The 12,426-nt window shown below is 39.8% G+C and overlaps 1 protein-coding gene across 1 annotated transcript in view; it reads right to left on the bottom strand.

Annotated features, from left to right (window-relative positions):
- The window catches only part of hs2st1b (heparan sulfate 2-O-sulfotransferase 1b), a 41,156-nt gene extending 35,376 nt beyond the window's left edge, over positions 1-5,780 (bottom strand). Inside the window, exon 1 of the mRNA XM_033965516.2 lies at positions 5,172-5,780. Within this exon, the coding sequence (XP_033821407.1) occupies positions 5,172-5,298 (127 nt within the window). The 5' untranslated portion in view covers positions 5,299-5,780. The remainder of the gene's footprint in view (positions 1-5,171) is intronic.
- Positions 5,781-12,426: the final 6,646 nt, after the last annotated feature.

The following is a 12,426-nucleotide window of genomic DNA, read 5'->3' as shown; positions in this document are numbered from 1 at the left end:
CTCCATCAGCGTTGCATTCTCCGTAGATTTCTCCTGCATTTTGAATTTCATGTCGGCAGCGTCTTTCCGCTTTTCTTTTTCCCACTTTTTGGATTTTTGGCGGGAATCTTTTTGACTTTGCTCTAATGTCTCTTTCATTTCTGCGACCTGTTTCTGCAAAGCTTCAATGGTGCCATCTTTGGACTGAAGCTGGAGTTTCAGTTCATCCGACTGGTCTATGAGTGCTCCTCTCTCCTCTTTCATTTTGTCTAGTTCAGCTTGGAGTTTTTGTGTTGTTTTGGCCATTTCAAATTCTAACATTATTGAGGCCATGCTCGTCTCATCTTCCTCCTCAAACCACTGTTGGGTTTGAGGCCCTAACTCCTCTGTCTCCAACTCCTCAAGAGTTACAGAGGTTTGGACCACCTCTTCAGATGGTCCAGAGGTCTGGTCTGGATCGGGGGAAGACATCTCCAGGTCATCCATGAAGTGGAATTCCTCGCTGTAGAGGAGTTCGTCGTCTTCAGACGTATAGTCACACCAGTTTTTGGACATGTTTGCTTCTCTGAGTTGGGTCGCTGCGTGCTCGTTCGAGTGCTGAGTTGAAGTGAGGTTTGGTTTGTGCTGCACTTACACATACAGACTTTTCATTTAGAATCTGTCGATGTCATAAAGAAATAGAATGTTCCGTTGCCACGTGTTGCTAGGAGATGCCAGATGATGTCACATATAATAATTCCATATATGAGCATGAGTGTGTTGCTATAGTTACACATGAATGCCAACATATCAATGATTTATTTATATAATTGTTTATTAAAACTGAACTAAATAACATGTTTACCTCATTAAACATCTCTGTAAGTCAATGTCATGGTTAAATATGTATTTTTGGGAGGTTTGAAGCGTCTGTCGTCTCCACCACCTCTGCAATATGGCCGACACCACCAAAAAAGAGCTATACTAGGAAAAACTTAGCTTATATATATATATATATATATAAGCTAAGTTTTTCCTAGAATAGCTCTTTTTTGGTGGTGTCGGCCATATTGCAGAGGTGGTGGAGACGACAGACGCTTCAAACCTCCCAAAAATACATATTTAACCATGACATTGACTTACAGAGATGTTTAATGAGGTAAACATGTTATTTAGTTCAGTTTTAATAAACAATTATATAAATAAATCATTGATATGTTGGCATTCATGTGTAACTATAGCAACACACTCATGCTCATATATGGAATTATTATATGTGACATCATCTGGCATCTCCTAGCAACACGTGGCAACGGAACATTCTATTTCTTTATGACATCGACAGATTCTAAATGAAAAGTCTGTAAGTGTAAGTGCAGCACAAACCAAACCTCACTTCAACTCAGCACTCGAACGAGCACGCAGCGACCCAACTCAGAGAAGCAAACATGTCCAAAAACTGGTGTGACTATACGTCTGAAGACGACGAACTCCTCTACAGCGAGGAATTCCACTTCATGGATGACCTGGAGATGTCTTCCCCCGATCCAGACCAGACCTCTGGACCATCTGAAGAGGTGGTCCAAACCTCTGTAACTCTTGAGGAGTTGGAGACAGAGGAGTTAGGGCCTCAAACCCAACAGTGGTTTGAGGAGGAAGATGAGACGAGCATGGCCTCAATAATGTTAGAATTTGAAATGGCCAAAACAACACAAAAACTCCAAGCTGAACTAGACAAAATGAAAGAGGAGAGAGGAGCACTCATAGACCAGTCGGATGAACTGAAACTCCAGCTTCAGTCCAAAGATGGCACCATTGAAGCTTTGCAGAAACAGGTCGCAGAAATGAAAGAGACATTAGAGCAAAGTCAAAAAGATTCCCGCCAAAAATCCAAAAAGTGGGAAAAAGAAAAGCGGAAAGACGCTGCCGACATGAAATTCAAAATGCAGGAGAAATCTACGGAGAATGCAACGCTGATGGAGCAGAACGCTAAACTGGAGTGTGCTCTGGTGAGACGTAAAGCGGACATGTCTGCTCTGAAACAGGAACTGGAGACCAAACAACAAGAGACGGTCCAGATGTTCCAGCAAGTGAAAACCAAAGAAACACAGATCCAAAAGATGGAGGAGGAGAAGGACGCCATTTTGAGGACCTGTGAGGAGACCAAGGAGGAGCTGAGCAAGTCAAAGGTAGAGCGCTCCCAGCTGGAAGAACAATGCAATACCCTAGAGCAGCAACTGAGGAGGTCAGCAGGAGAGCGCTCCCTGCTGGTCGAAAGGAACAGCGCACTACAGCAGGAGGTGGAAGACCTGAAGGCAGAGTGCTCCCTGCTGGCAGAAAGATATAGTGCACTGGAGCTGGAGCTGAGGAGAACACAGGAAGAGCGCTCCCTGCTGGCGGAAAGAAACACTGTATTACAGCAGGAGGTGGAGCAGGAGAAACATGGCAGAGTTGTACTATACGAAGACAACGCTGCCATTTTGAGGACCTGTGAAGCCCTAAAGGGAGAGCGCTCCCTGCTGGTGGAGAGATGTAGTGCACTGGAGCTGGAGCTGAAGGCAACACAGGAAGAGCGCTCCCTGCTGGCAGAAAGAAACACTGTATTACAGCAGGAGGTGGAGCAGGAGAAACGTGGCAGAGTTGAACTATACGAAGACAACGCTGCCATTTTAAGGACCTGTGAAGCCCTAAAGGGAGAGCGCTCCCTGCTGGTGGAGAGATGTAGTGTGTCAGACCAGCTACTGACAAGAGCAGAAGAAGAGCGCTCCCTGCTGGTCATAAAGAACAGTGCGCTACAGCAGGAGGTAGAACAGCACAAGAAAATCAAAGCCGAACTCGAGGAGGAGAAGACGGTCATCTTTAAGATCTGTGAGGAGCTGAAGGTAGAGCGCTTCTTGCAGATTGAAAGATGCAGTGCGTTGGAGCAACAGCTGAAGACCACAGAAGAACACCGCTCCCAGCTGGAGGAGATGAATATAGCACTGGAGCAGGAGCTGGAGAAGAAGAAGAGGAAGTGGTACAGGAGGCTCCTGTGCATCTAGACCCTCTCTCAACCCCCCTCACTGTTCTGCACATGAACAATAAAGCATAGCATTTTAATTTAGACACAAATCATTCATTTGTTCGTCTTCTTTTGGGTTAATTATTCTTTGAACCACATTATCCATGGTTTAGTCTATTTTAGATGTGATTAGAGCTGAAAGTTTGGGTGTTCTGGTGGCACTCGGAGCACTGAATATTAACTTGGTGGTGGGGGGGGGGGGTGTATATTTATAAATATATATACTATCCATAGGTAATATTCATATTTTTTGCCAACCCAGAAGTTCTTGCATGTAGATATTAACAGTGGGTTTGTGAGAGCTACAGATGAGCTACGCCATTTAAATAACTACTTCTTTCCTCCTAGCTAACTAATAGGGAACTGTAGGGCTGGGCGAGAAAGAAAAAGTAATTGAAATGGAGTTTTATATTTCTATTTAAAAACAATAATTACAGCTTTTAACTATGCACTCTATGAACATGCACAGCTCCTGTGATTTGCAAAGTGATGCTTCTCTTCTAATCTGGATACAGTCAATACACCTCTATTTGCAAACATGAACATATGCCACGGGCAAAATTTCCCCACCCACTCCTCCCATTTGTCAGCCTCAGTGAATGACATTTGATTAATAAATAAATAAGTAGTGATGTGACATTTGTAAACAAGTCGGCTCTTTTGAACGGTTCCTTAAAGTGAACGGTTGGAACCAGATCTCATGTTTTAAAAGAATAAAATGTTTTTCTTTCAAATTTGTATGCATTTTTATAGTGATTAATGTTGAACCAACATGAGAATCAGCACAGAAACAGATTAGGCAACACGAGTGACAGCTTTCTGCACTATAAACATATTTGGCATCGTAATAACTGATGCCATAATGACATTAAAAACTGTTTTTAATTACCATTACTGTAGTGCAACATTTTATTTAGATTATGCACAGTTTCAGAGTGTAAATAACACACTCCCACTCTCAATTTGAACCATTTGAAACAAATCTGAATCTCTGATTAGTTTGTAATTCTCACATTGGCTTCTGTCATTTAAAAAAACATAAATAAGAGCCATGACTCTTTGATATGAACAGATCCAAAAGATTCAAATCCCAAAAAAGACCCAAAAGTACCAATAATAATGAAAAGTCAGAAGAAGCCAATAATAACTGAAGAATGTAATTTTATTTTTTGTTTTGTTTTGCTTTGTTTTACCTTCGCGCAAAGAAAATTGAGATATTACACCATATTGTCCATCATTTATTTAAACCACAAAATCGATAGGGGTACATTTTGAAACATATCAGATTATTAATTCCTAAATTAATTTAGTTTTTTTAAATCCAAAATTATGTTGCGTAAGTGTGCAACAGCCATGTACAGTGCATTGCCAGTCTAACCAGTATCACTTATAATTAAATACAGAGCATATTTTAGACACATCCTGGAGCATTGACAATTGAGGGAAGATTAAAATAAAAACTATTTCAGAAAGCGTTTGTATAGATTTAGCAGGATTATTTTGTTTGAGGGTGACCTTTTATTACCTAAATAACTGAAATGTAATCATTGTGCCAAATCAAATAGCTATTTTGATTAAATTGTGATATATTGAGCTGTACTAAAGACAATTGTGTAACATTTTTCAAATTGGACAATAAACAATGTCTATAAAATGCAATTTTAGTATCAGTTTAGTATATTAATAGTGTTAACAAAGTAAGTAAGTACATTTTTTTAAATGAATGAATGAAACCTGCCCTCACTTGTCCCTACTTATGTTATTTATGACCCATCTGTCTCAACATGTCCCTCAACATGTCCCAGTCCAGTCATATGAAAGCAGTTTAGGATAACTGATGGATCATATATGTAAAATTGATAATATTTCAATTTTTGCTAGGGGATATGCAAAACAGAATATCAACCAAGGGGATAGATTGATATTTCTATGGTTATTTGCATGGCTCATTCAAGTTTTGTTCAATACTTGAACCTCATTCAAGACATTTGTCATGTTTTAGCACATTCATTATTAAAATTAATATCTGAATATAGTTATCAAGACAATGTAAAAACAATCGACAACAAATACCTACAATACAACTTCAACTCAATGTTAGCTGCTTCATTCAAAACTTTGGCAGACGTCAGGAAGCTTTGATTGTTCTTACCCAGTTTGGCTCGGGACTCCTCAAGCTTCTGGATCTGATTTTCTATGAAGAGCACGGCAATTCCAAAAGCCAGCAGAGCCAGGAGGTAAAACTTCGGGGCCATCATCATGATCCGAAGAAGACCCATCAAACTCACTCACAGCCTCTGATCCTGGTGCAGGAGGTTATCCCCACACTGCAGCCTGCTACTGCGGCTAAGTATCACTCACTTTTCACGATCAAGACTCTCTCCAAGCCAAACTAAATGCAGGGAATTAGCTAGCTTTTGAGCTTCATGTTTTTGAGTGTGAAAATTATAGTTATTTACACGATGTGCTTGGATTTTTTGTAAAGAGCATCATTGTTAAATAATATCACTCAATCTGACACTGCTTTTCTTGCTAGCGCTTCGAAGAATATCCATCATTGAGTACGATTTCCATACTGTTTCTATCTTTAAAATTTGTCTTCAGTGAGTCATCAGTCTTAATGTGGTTCCGATTGTTAAAATACTACAATCAAACAGGTAAAAGTAGAGGAAAAGCGTGCCAAAGTCCAGAGTTGAGGGATTGTAGCATCAGTTAGCTTAGCATCACTGTTGACTTCTAAGCTTGTTTTCTTCTGCGCGGCAGTGCACAGAGTCACGCCCTCTAGTGGACCGAGCTCACAGGAGGAACATAACAAAAAAATACATAAATAATAATAATAACAATAATAGATATTTATTTTTGTAATCGTCAGCATTATTTCAGTAATATTGAAAAAATGCAAGGCTCTTTCTACATTTGGATATTTGATGCAACTATCAATTAATTAATTTATTTATTTATTCAATTCATTTTGAATTGATTTGAAATTATTTAAATTCAGGATAAAGTGATTTTAATGTTTATTTCACGGTCAAGGTGACTAAGAATAAATTAACATTGCAATCTCAACTGTGTCATGTTGGTGATTACTTGCAAATAAGAATATAGAGTTTCAAAGAATGCTTTTACATAGGCTAAAATCAAATAATTTAAATCAGTTATTTCTCAGTTATAAGGCTAATTGAGTCACTTTCTGTTCCTGCGACATGTAGGGCAACCGTACTGGCACTAGATGGAGCTAGAGTTCCAAGTATATACAATCAAATTTCTCATCAAACCTTCAATGTATTGACCTCCATCATAAAAAGATTAAGTAGTCAAAATTTTGGTATTGTATTATTAATTACATAAAAATGTGATTATATGTATGCATTAATATATTTGAGATATGCACAATGGACTAACTCCTGTTCAATATTTAGCAACATCTGATCTGGTTCCAGACACTTGGATGAATGCTGGGTCAAATACAGAGAGCACATTTCTCTATGTGAACAATAAACACCTAAACCTTACCTATAGTATCCATTTCAAATATATCCCAGTGAACATAAGTCACCCTAACCCACACTTGCCTTAGTAATTGCTTTATCAAGTCCTCTTTGTAATTATAATTTCAAACTGTGGCAGCAGACACAGTGATAACCATCCTGTTCATCGCCTTTATCGTTTCCTTCAATGTAGACCTTCTTTGAATCCCCTCCTTTTTGGTCTTACATATAGCTTTTAAAATACTTGACAGAAAGGAGCAGAGATAGGGTTATTTCTCTTTTTGCCTCTTTGGGAGATGAGGAGAGCATTTGAATAACGTTAGGTAAGGCTCACACCGTCGGCTTAAAGGCGTAATCATGACACAATTAAGATAAATTTACAACGAACGCTGGTGGCAAGAAAAGCAATTTTTACATGCTGTAATGGAGTCGGCTGACAGATTAAGATAGCAGGTGATTGGAGGGGGATGCATTGGCTTAAGTCTTAAGAGCGAGATCCAGGTGGCCTCAGGTGCGCTTCTCAAGTTGCCTCGGAGGAAAGACAGTTTTGATTTTTCAAAATGAAAAACATTTGAGTGGTGGATTTGTGTCTCTGAGCAGTTATAGTGTGAATGTCGACTACCATCTGCTCTGGTATCTTGTACTTTTACTCAGCCAAAGTTGGAGCAAACAGGTTAACAAAATATGTATAAAACTAGCTCATATTATTTCTTTCATATTCATTATGTGAAATATCTGTCAACAAATTATAAAGTACATTAATATTTTGAATTGTGAAGGTGAAATGAATGTGGCATAATTTTTTTCTACTGTGTTATTTTGTTTAAACAACACATTAAGGAATTATTGGCCCAATATGAAAAATCTATTGTCAAACTGACCTGGATTTTGGTGCTTGATGGGCTTTCATCACCCACTAGATGGCGCTAATAGCCTAGAATATACAAAAATTAATAATAAATCTAACATTGGACATTTCAATTCCATCATGCTGGAAACAACATGCAGTTTGTCGAATATTTACTACAAACTAACATGGGCAAACCTTCATAGACAGACAGGCTTTATCGTTTAGATTTTCATATCAGAAAATAACTCAAATTAAGAATAATAGAGGAGCATTATAACAATGAATGGTTGTGTTAAGTAAAGGTGCAACTTGTCTGCTTGTCTCCATGGAGATGTTATTGCTTGGCTTTGATATTTAAATGCCATACTGCGGAACATTCTATATAATCAGCAGCATTTCAAGCTTCAAATTACATATTGCCTCACCTTACACTACGAACTGTCATGCTGTCGTGTTGGCACTACTCAGTTTGAACAAGTTTTCAATTCGCAGTTCTGATACAAAACACACACACACATGTTGGGTTTCCATGTTTTTGGGGACATTACATTGACTTGCATTAATTTCCTGTAGACTGATCTTAACCTTAACCATGTTGTTGATCTAATAATAAAGGATTTACATCATAGGGATCTGATTTCTTCCCCCATAAGTGAAGGAGGTCCCCACGAATTGAACATGTATACATATTTGAGTCCTCACAATGTAATAAACACCCGCTCACACGAAACTCAAACCATTCATTTTCATATTTGATTTTAAAATATTTCCAAAAAGAGGGGGTCCCATCTGCGCCTAGGTCAATTTGGATTTGGGACGCTGGCAGCAGAGGGAGACCAGACTGCAATCCCGAGTGATGTAGACTGGCACAGTTCAATCAAGGCACACATTTCCATGGCTCTCAATGCCCTGTCCTCTACACGGGCCATAGAATAGACCCAGCATCTGAAATTTGTGCTCAACTTTAAGCCTTGAATAAATAAATTTGCTCCCATATTTGTCCTGCATTGGCTGTGACCATGTGCATATCTGTGCCTTTTTAAATCTATTTGATGAGTACCGTGTTGGGTGATTTTGGGGGGAGAATGGAAGCATGGATGGGAGCGTTTCTTTGGCAGTGTCAGCACTTCTGTGGTGCATTTGTGTAGGAGGAACAGAAAGAAGGTACAGGACAAGTGGTGTTGTGGCCAGTAGAGGGCGCATGTGCACAGGGTATGCAAAAAGGTGTAAGGCAGGGGTGTCCAAACTATGGCCCGGGGGGGGGTCAGACCAATTTTTATTGGCCCTCGGTGAAGAGTTTAGGCACCCCTGCTTTATAAGATCTCAAAATCTTAAAACAGCTAAACACTTTTACTTTTAACTCTTTAAATACACTTTTAAACAGGTACTTTAATACTTTTACTTGAGTGTTTTTTTGAATTTTATTTTTACTTCAGAATTCACCAATATCCTTCATAATACTGACCAGTTATACGGCAACATGTAAGTCAGGTTTGGAGTGCAAAACAATAAAACACAAATAATAAATATTTAAAATAGTTTGAGATTTATTTGGTCTCAATGCAGGGATCAAAGGTCATGTTTGGAGCTGCCTTAGCGCTGGTAACACCCAGGCCGCCTCCTCCCATCCTCCACTCATCTTTTCAGTTGAGCGGGTTGCTGTGCCCTTTGTTGCTTTTTTTAAGAGAACATTCAAGATTCTTCTCCTCCATTTTTAGGAAGCACGCCTCCTTCTTGGACTGATATTGTTATGTACACTGGTGACGCTATCCAGCTCTTTCTCTTTCCTCTGGAGCTTGTCCTTGACGTTTTGCAACTCCAACTCCATTTTTGCTGTCAAATTTTTGGCGTTGCGAAGCTCCAGTTTCAGCTGCATGTTCTCCTGTCCTTCACTGATGTACAGGTTTCTCAGCTGTTTATGGGCACTTATGTGGGCAACCATCTCCTTCTCTTTCTCTTGGAGTAAAGCAGTGACTTTTTGAAACTCCACATCTGCCATGTTTGTGTTTGCTGTGACTTTTTTGATCTTGTGAAGCTCCTTTTTCACTCCCATCATCTCCTGCAATGTCTTGAGATGCAGGATTCTTCTCTGCTGATGAGCCTCAGTCTCATGTTGCAGTCCTTTGTCCTTCTTTTGGAGGGCATCGTGAGATTTTGGATCTCCAAGTTTTTCTCTTGGTCAATCCTCTCCTGAGACTTGAGCCTGAGGTCCAGTGATTGGCTCATTTGGACCTGATTTGCGAGCTTGGCCCTCGAACCAGAGCGCTCTCGTCCAGGGGTACCTTGTCCAGGGGTACCTCATCCACTGGTACCTCGTCCATCTCCATCCACATCTCTACATATTTGCAATTATTCAGATTCATGGTCATATATAGGATTCATAAATGTCACATAAGCATTTTCAACAATAAAAACACATAAATGAAAATTTGCAAAAATTAAGTTCTACAGTTTTGAACAAGAAACAAAAGACCTGTTTCTATCAAGCCATTTTATATCTATATTGCTGTTTAAAATGAACTAAATGTCAAATAAAAATATAATGACTCTACCTGTCCACATCATGTGGTGGTGATCCAAGTGTTTTTGTTTGGTTTATGATGTATGTCACTGCAGTTTATGAAAACATCCACATTGTAACTTGTAACTATTAGCTTAAGTACTGAGCATTTTCTATATTTTCAGTTTGGTCACTTCTTTCAGAAATTGTTGCTCATTCACAGAAATATTGGTCCTTGCCCTCTATTTGAATTTTTGACATCATCACATTCTAAAACATGAACTTGAGCCATTAGGAGCATTGCATTGCGGGATAGAGAGGGCCCTGGCCCTCCCCGGTGCAGAGCAGGTTCCTGGTGGATGGTGATGGAGAATGAGAGCAGCAGAGAGGATTTGGAGAGGCGCGTCCGCACAAAGACATTGTCTGAAGTACAGGCTCCTCGCTGTGCCGCGCCGCAGAGACAGGCCTTTAGTATTTCCTGTCAAACGGGCCATTGTTGCTTTTAGTTCACCTTAAGTGTCTAGACAGTGGTTTTGCTGCTCCGCTGGTTCTCTTGGATTGAGGCCAAATCTTCACTCCTGAGGCGATAAGAGTCTTATCAGGCTGTTAGCGGGGCTGGAGACTGAAGCAGAGCTCAAGTGCAGTGTCAGTCAGGTGGGAGTCTGGGCACCTGGGAGAGAGCAGAGGCAGAGTTTTACTATGGCAACAAAGAAGCACAAGCACCAGGGCTGGACACTGATGAGGCCAGACCCAAGCAGGAAGATGCTATTTCAGTCTTACAGGCCAGTTTACTCATTTACTGCATATCTAAGTTCATAAGTGAGTATTAGTTATACTTACATTTGCTTAATTAAAGGGGCATTATGTAAGTTTTTAGGTGGAGGTTCCAAAACCTTTTCTCCATGGAGATGTTGTTACTTTGCCTGGAATGTTCCACAATAGTATATGACTTGTGGAAGGCCCAACCACCAGACACACTCTCTCGAGTACTTGCTCCAGTCCTGGCTCCACGTGGGGCCCGGGTGACACCAATCCAGGTGATGTAATTATTCATAAACCGTTCTTGGTCTGACCTGTTTTGTTTTCGTTTGTTTTTTTGATGAAATTACCAGGAGCATGCTGGCCAACAACATATCTCCTGGGATCATTCGTAAAAACTGAAAGGCGCTCAAACTCCTCCCTATGCCCCAAACCCCTTCCCGTGCAGGGGAAGGTAGAGGTTCAAGGAAAGGTGTGTTGTTTTTTTAGTTTTTTTTTTTTTAGTTTTTTTTCTGTGCAAATAAAACGTGTTAATCTAGCATGTAAATGTGCTAGACTCATTTTCATTTGTAGTCCTACTGGCAAGTTGAAGGCAAGCAGAAAACAGTAATGGACACAAAATACTCCATACACTGGACATTAAAGATCAGTGAAATACAACATATTGTCATATTAATATCAATTTTCTCAAGTATCAATAAGGACAGAGACTGATATCCACGACTAGTGGAACTCATTTTACACATCACAGGACACATTTGCCATGTGTCATCACTCATCATGGCAGTGATGAGACATAGGACAAAATATTTCTACTTACTACTTAAAATACTAATTAAAATAAAACTTTTCACAACAATTTACATATTGCTGCTTGTCTCGATGTTATTGCTTTGTTTGGAAAATTCCACAGTAAACTTATCTATCTTGCATTTTTTTTCGATTTTATGTATTTTATTGGAAAGAAATACCTTGAAAAACACACCTGTAAAATAAGTTTAATGACATACAGTGTAACATTCCAGGCAATGACATCTTCATGAAAAGTTCTATAGTGCACCTTGTATTCTTTACATAATGTCCTCATTGATTTCTTCTGTATTAGTCCCCAATAAACACATAAGGGCATATGAAGGTGATTCAAACACACTACAACACCCAGTGTATCTAAACGCGTATAAACAGCTTAGGAACAATACAGCAGCCACCGCTTGTCGTAGCCACTTTTTTGCTCCGCGCTTGCACAGTGTTAAATTATGAGATTGAGGTCACCCACTGGCATACAATGAGGAGCCAGCATTCTCCGCAACAAGGGGCAAGAGGGTAATACAACGCCTATTCAATGGCTTCTCTTTATGTCCGTCATTGCTGGAAAATGTTTGTTGCGAAAGTCCAAGGTCCCTCAAGTAAAAATCAATGGGACGGATTGTCTACTGGTCCTTGTTTGAAGTCTATTGAGGCTCTATTCCCCGGCCAGGTAACACAAGAATGCCGCTTTTATTCTCGCCATAGTTGATCCACAATATTGGCAAATGGCCCTTAATTCCACTCCATACAAGGTAACTCTCCAGCTTGAAGACTCCTTTCTTTCCTGTTTGAAAGATGGGGTTGTGTTGTGTAGTGAAAGGCACTCAATAGATACGGATGATTTATTCAAGGAAAAAGCGTTAAGACTTTGGAATGAGAGGCGCGACTGTATTATTTTTGCGAAGGACATGGTATTTTCCGCGACACAAGGCGGAATCAACGGCTGCTCAATTCATCCGGGGCGACAAAAGAAATGGGAAAGATAAAAGGGGCGAGGGGA

The sequence above is a fragment of the Periophthalmus magnuspinnatus genome, chromosome 4 (genome assembly GCF_009829125.3).
Source record: "Periophthalmus magnuspinnatus isolate fPerMag1 chromosome 4, fPerMag1.2.pri, whole genome shotgun sequence".
NCBI classification, from domain to species: Eukaryota; Metazoa; Chordata; class Actinopteri; order Gobiiformes; family Gobiidae; genus Periophthalmus; species Periophthalmus magnuspinnatus.
The sequence above is the reverse complement of the archived record's forward strand: the minus strand, read 5'-3'. Positions and strand labels throughout refer to the sequence as shown.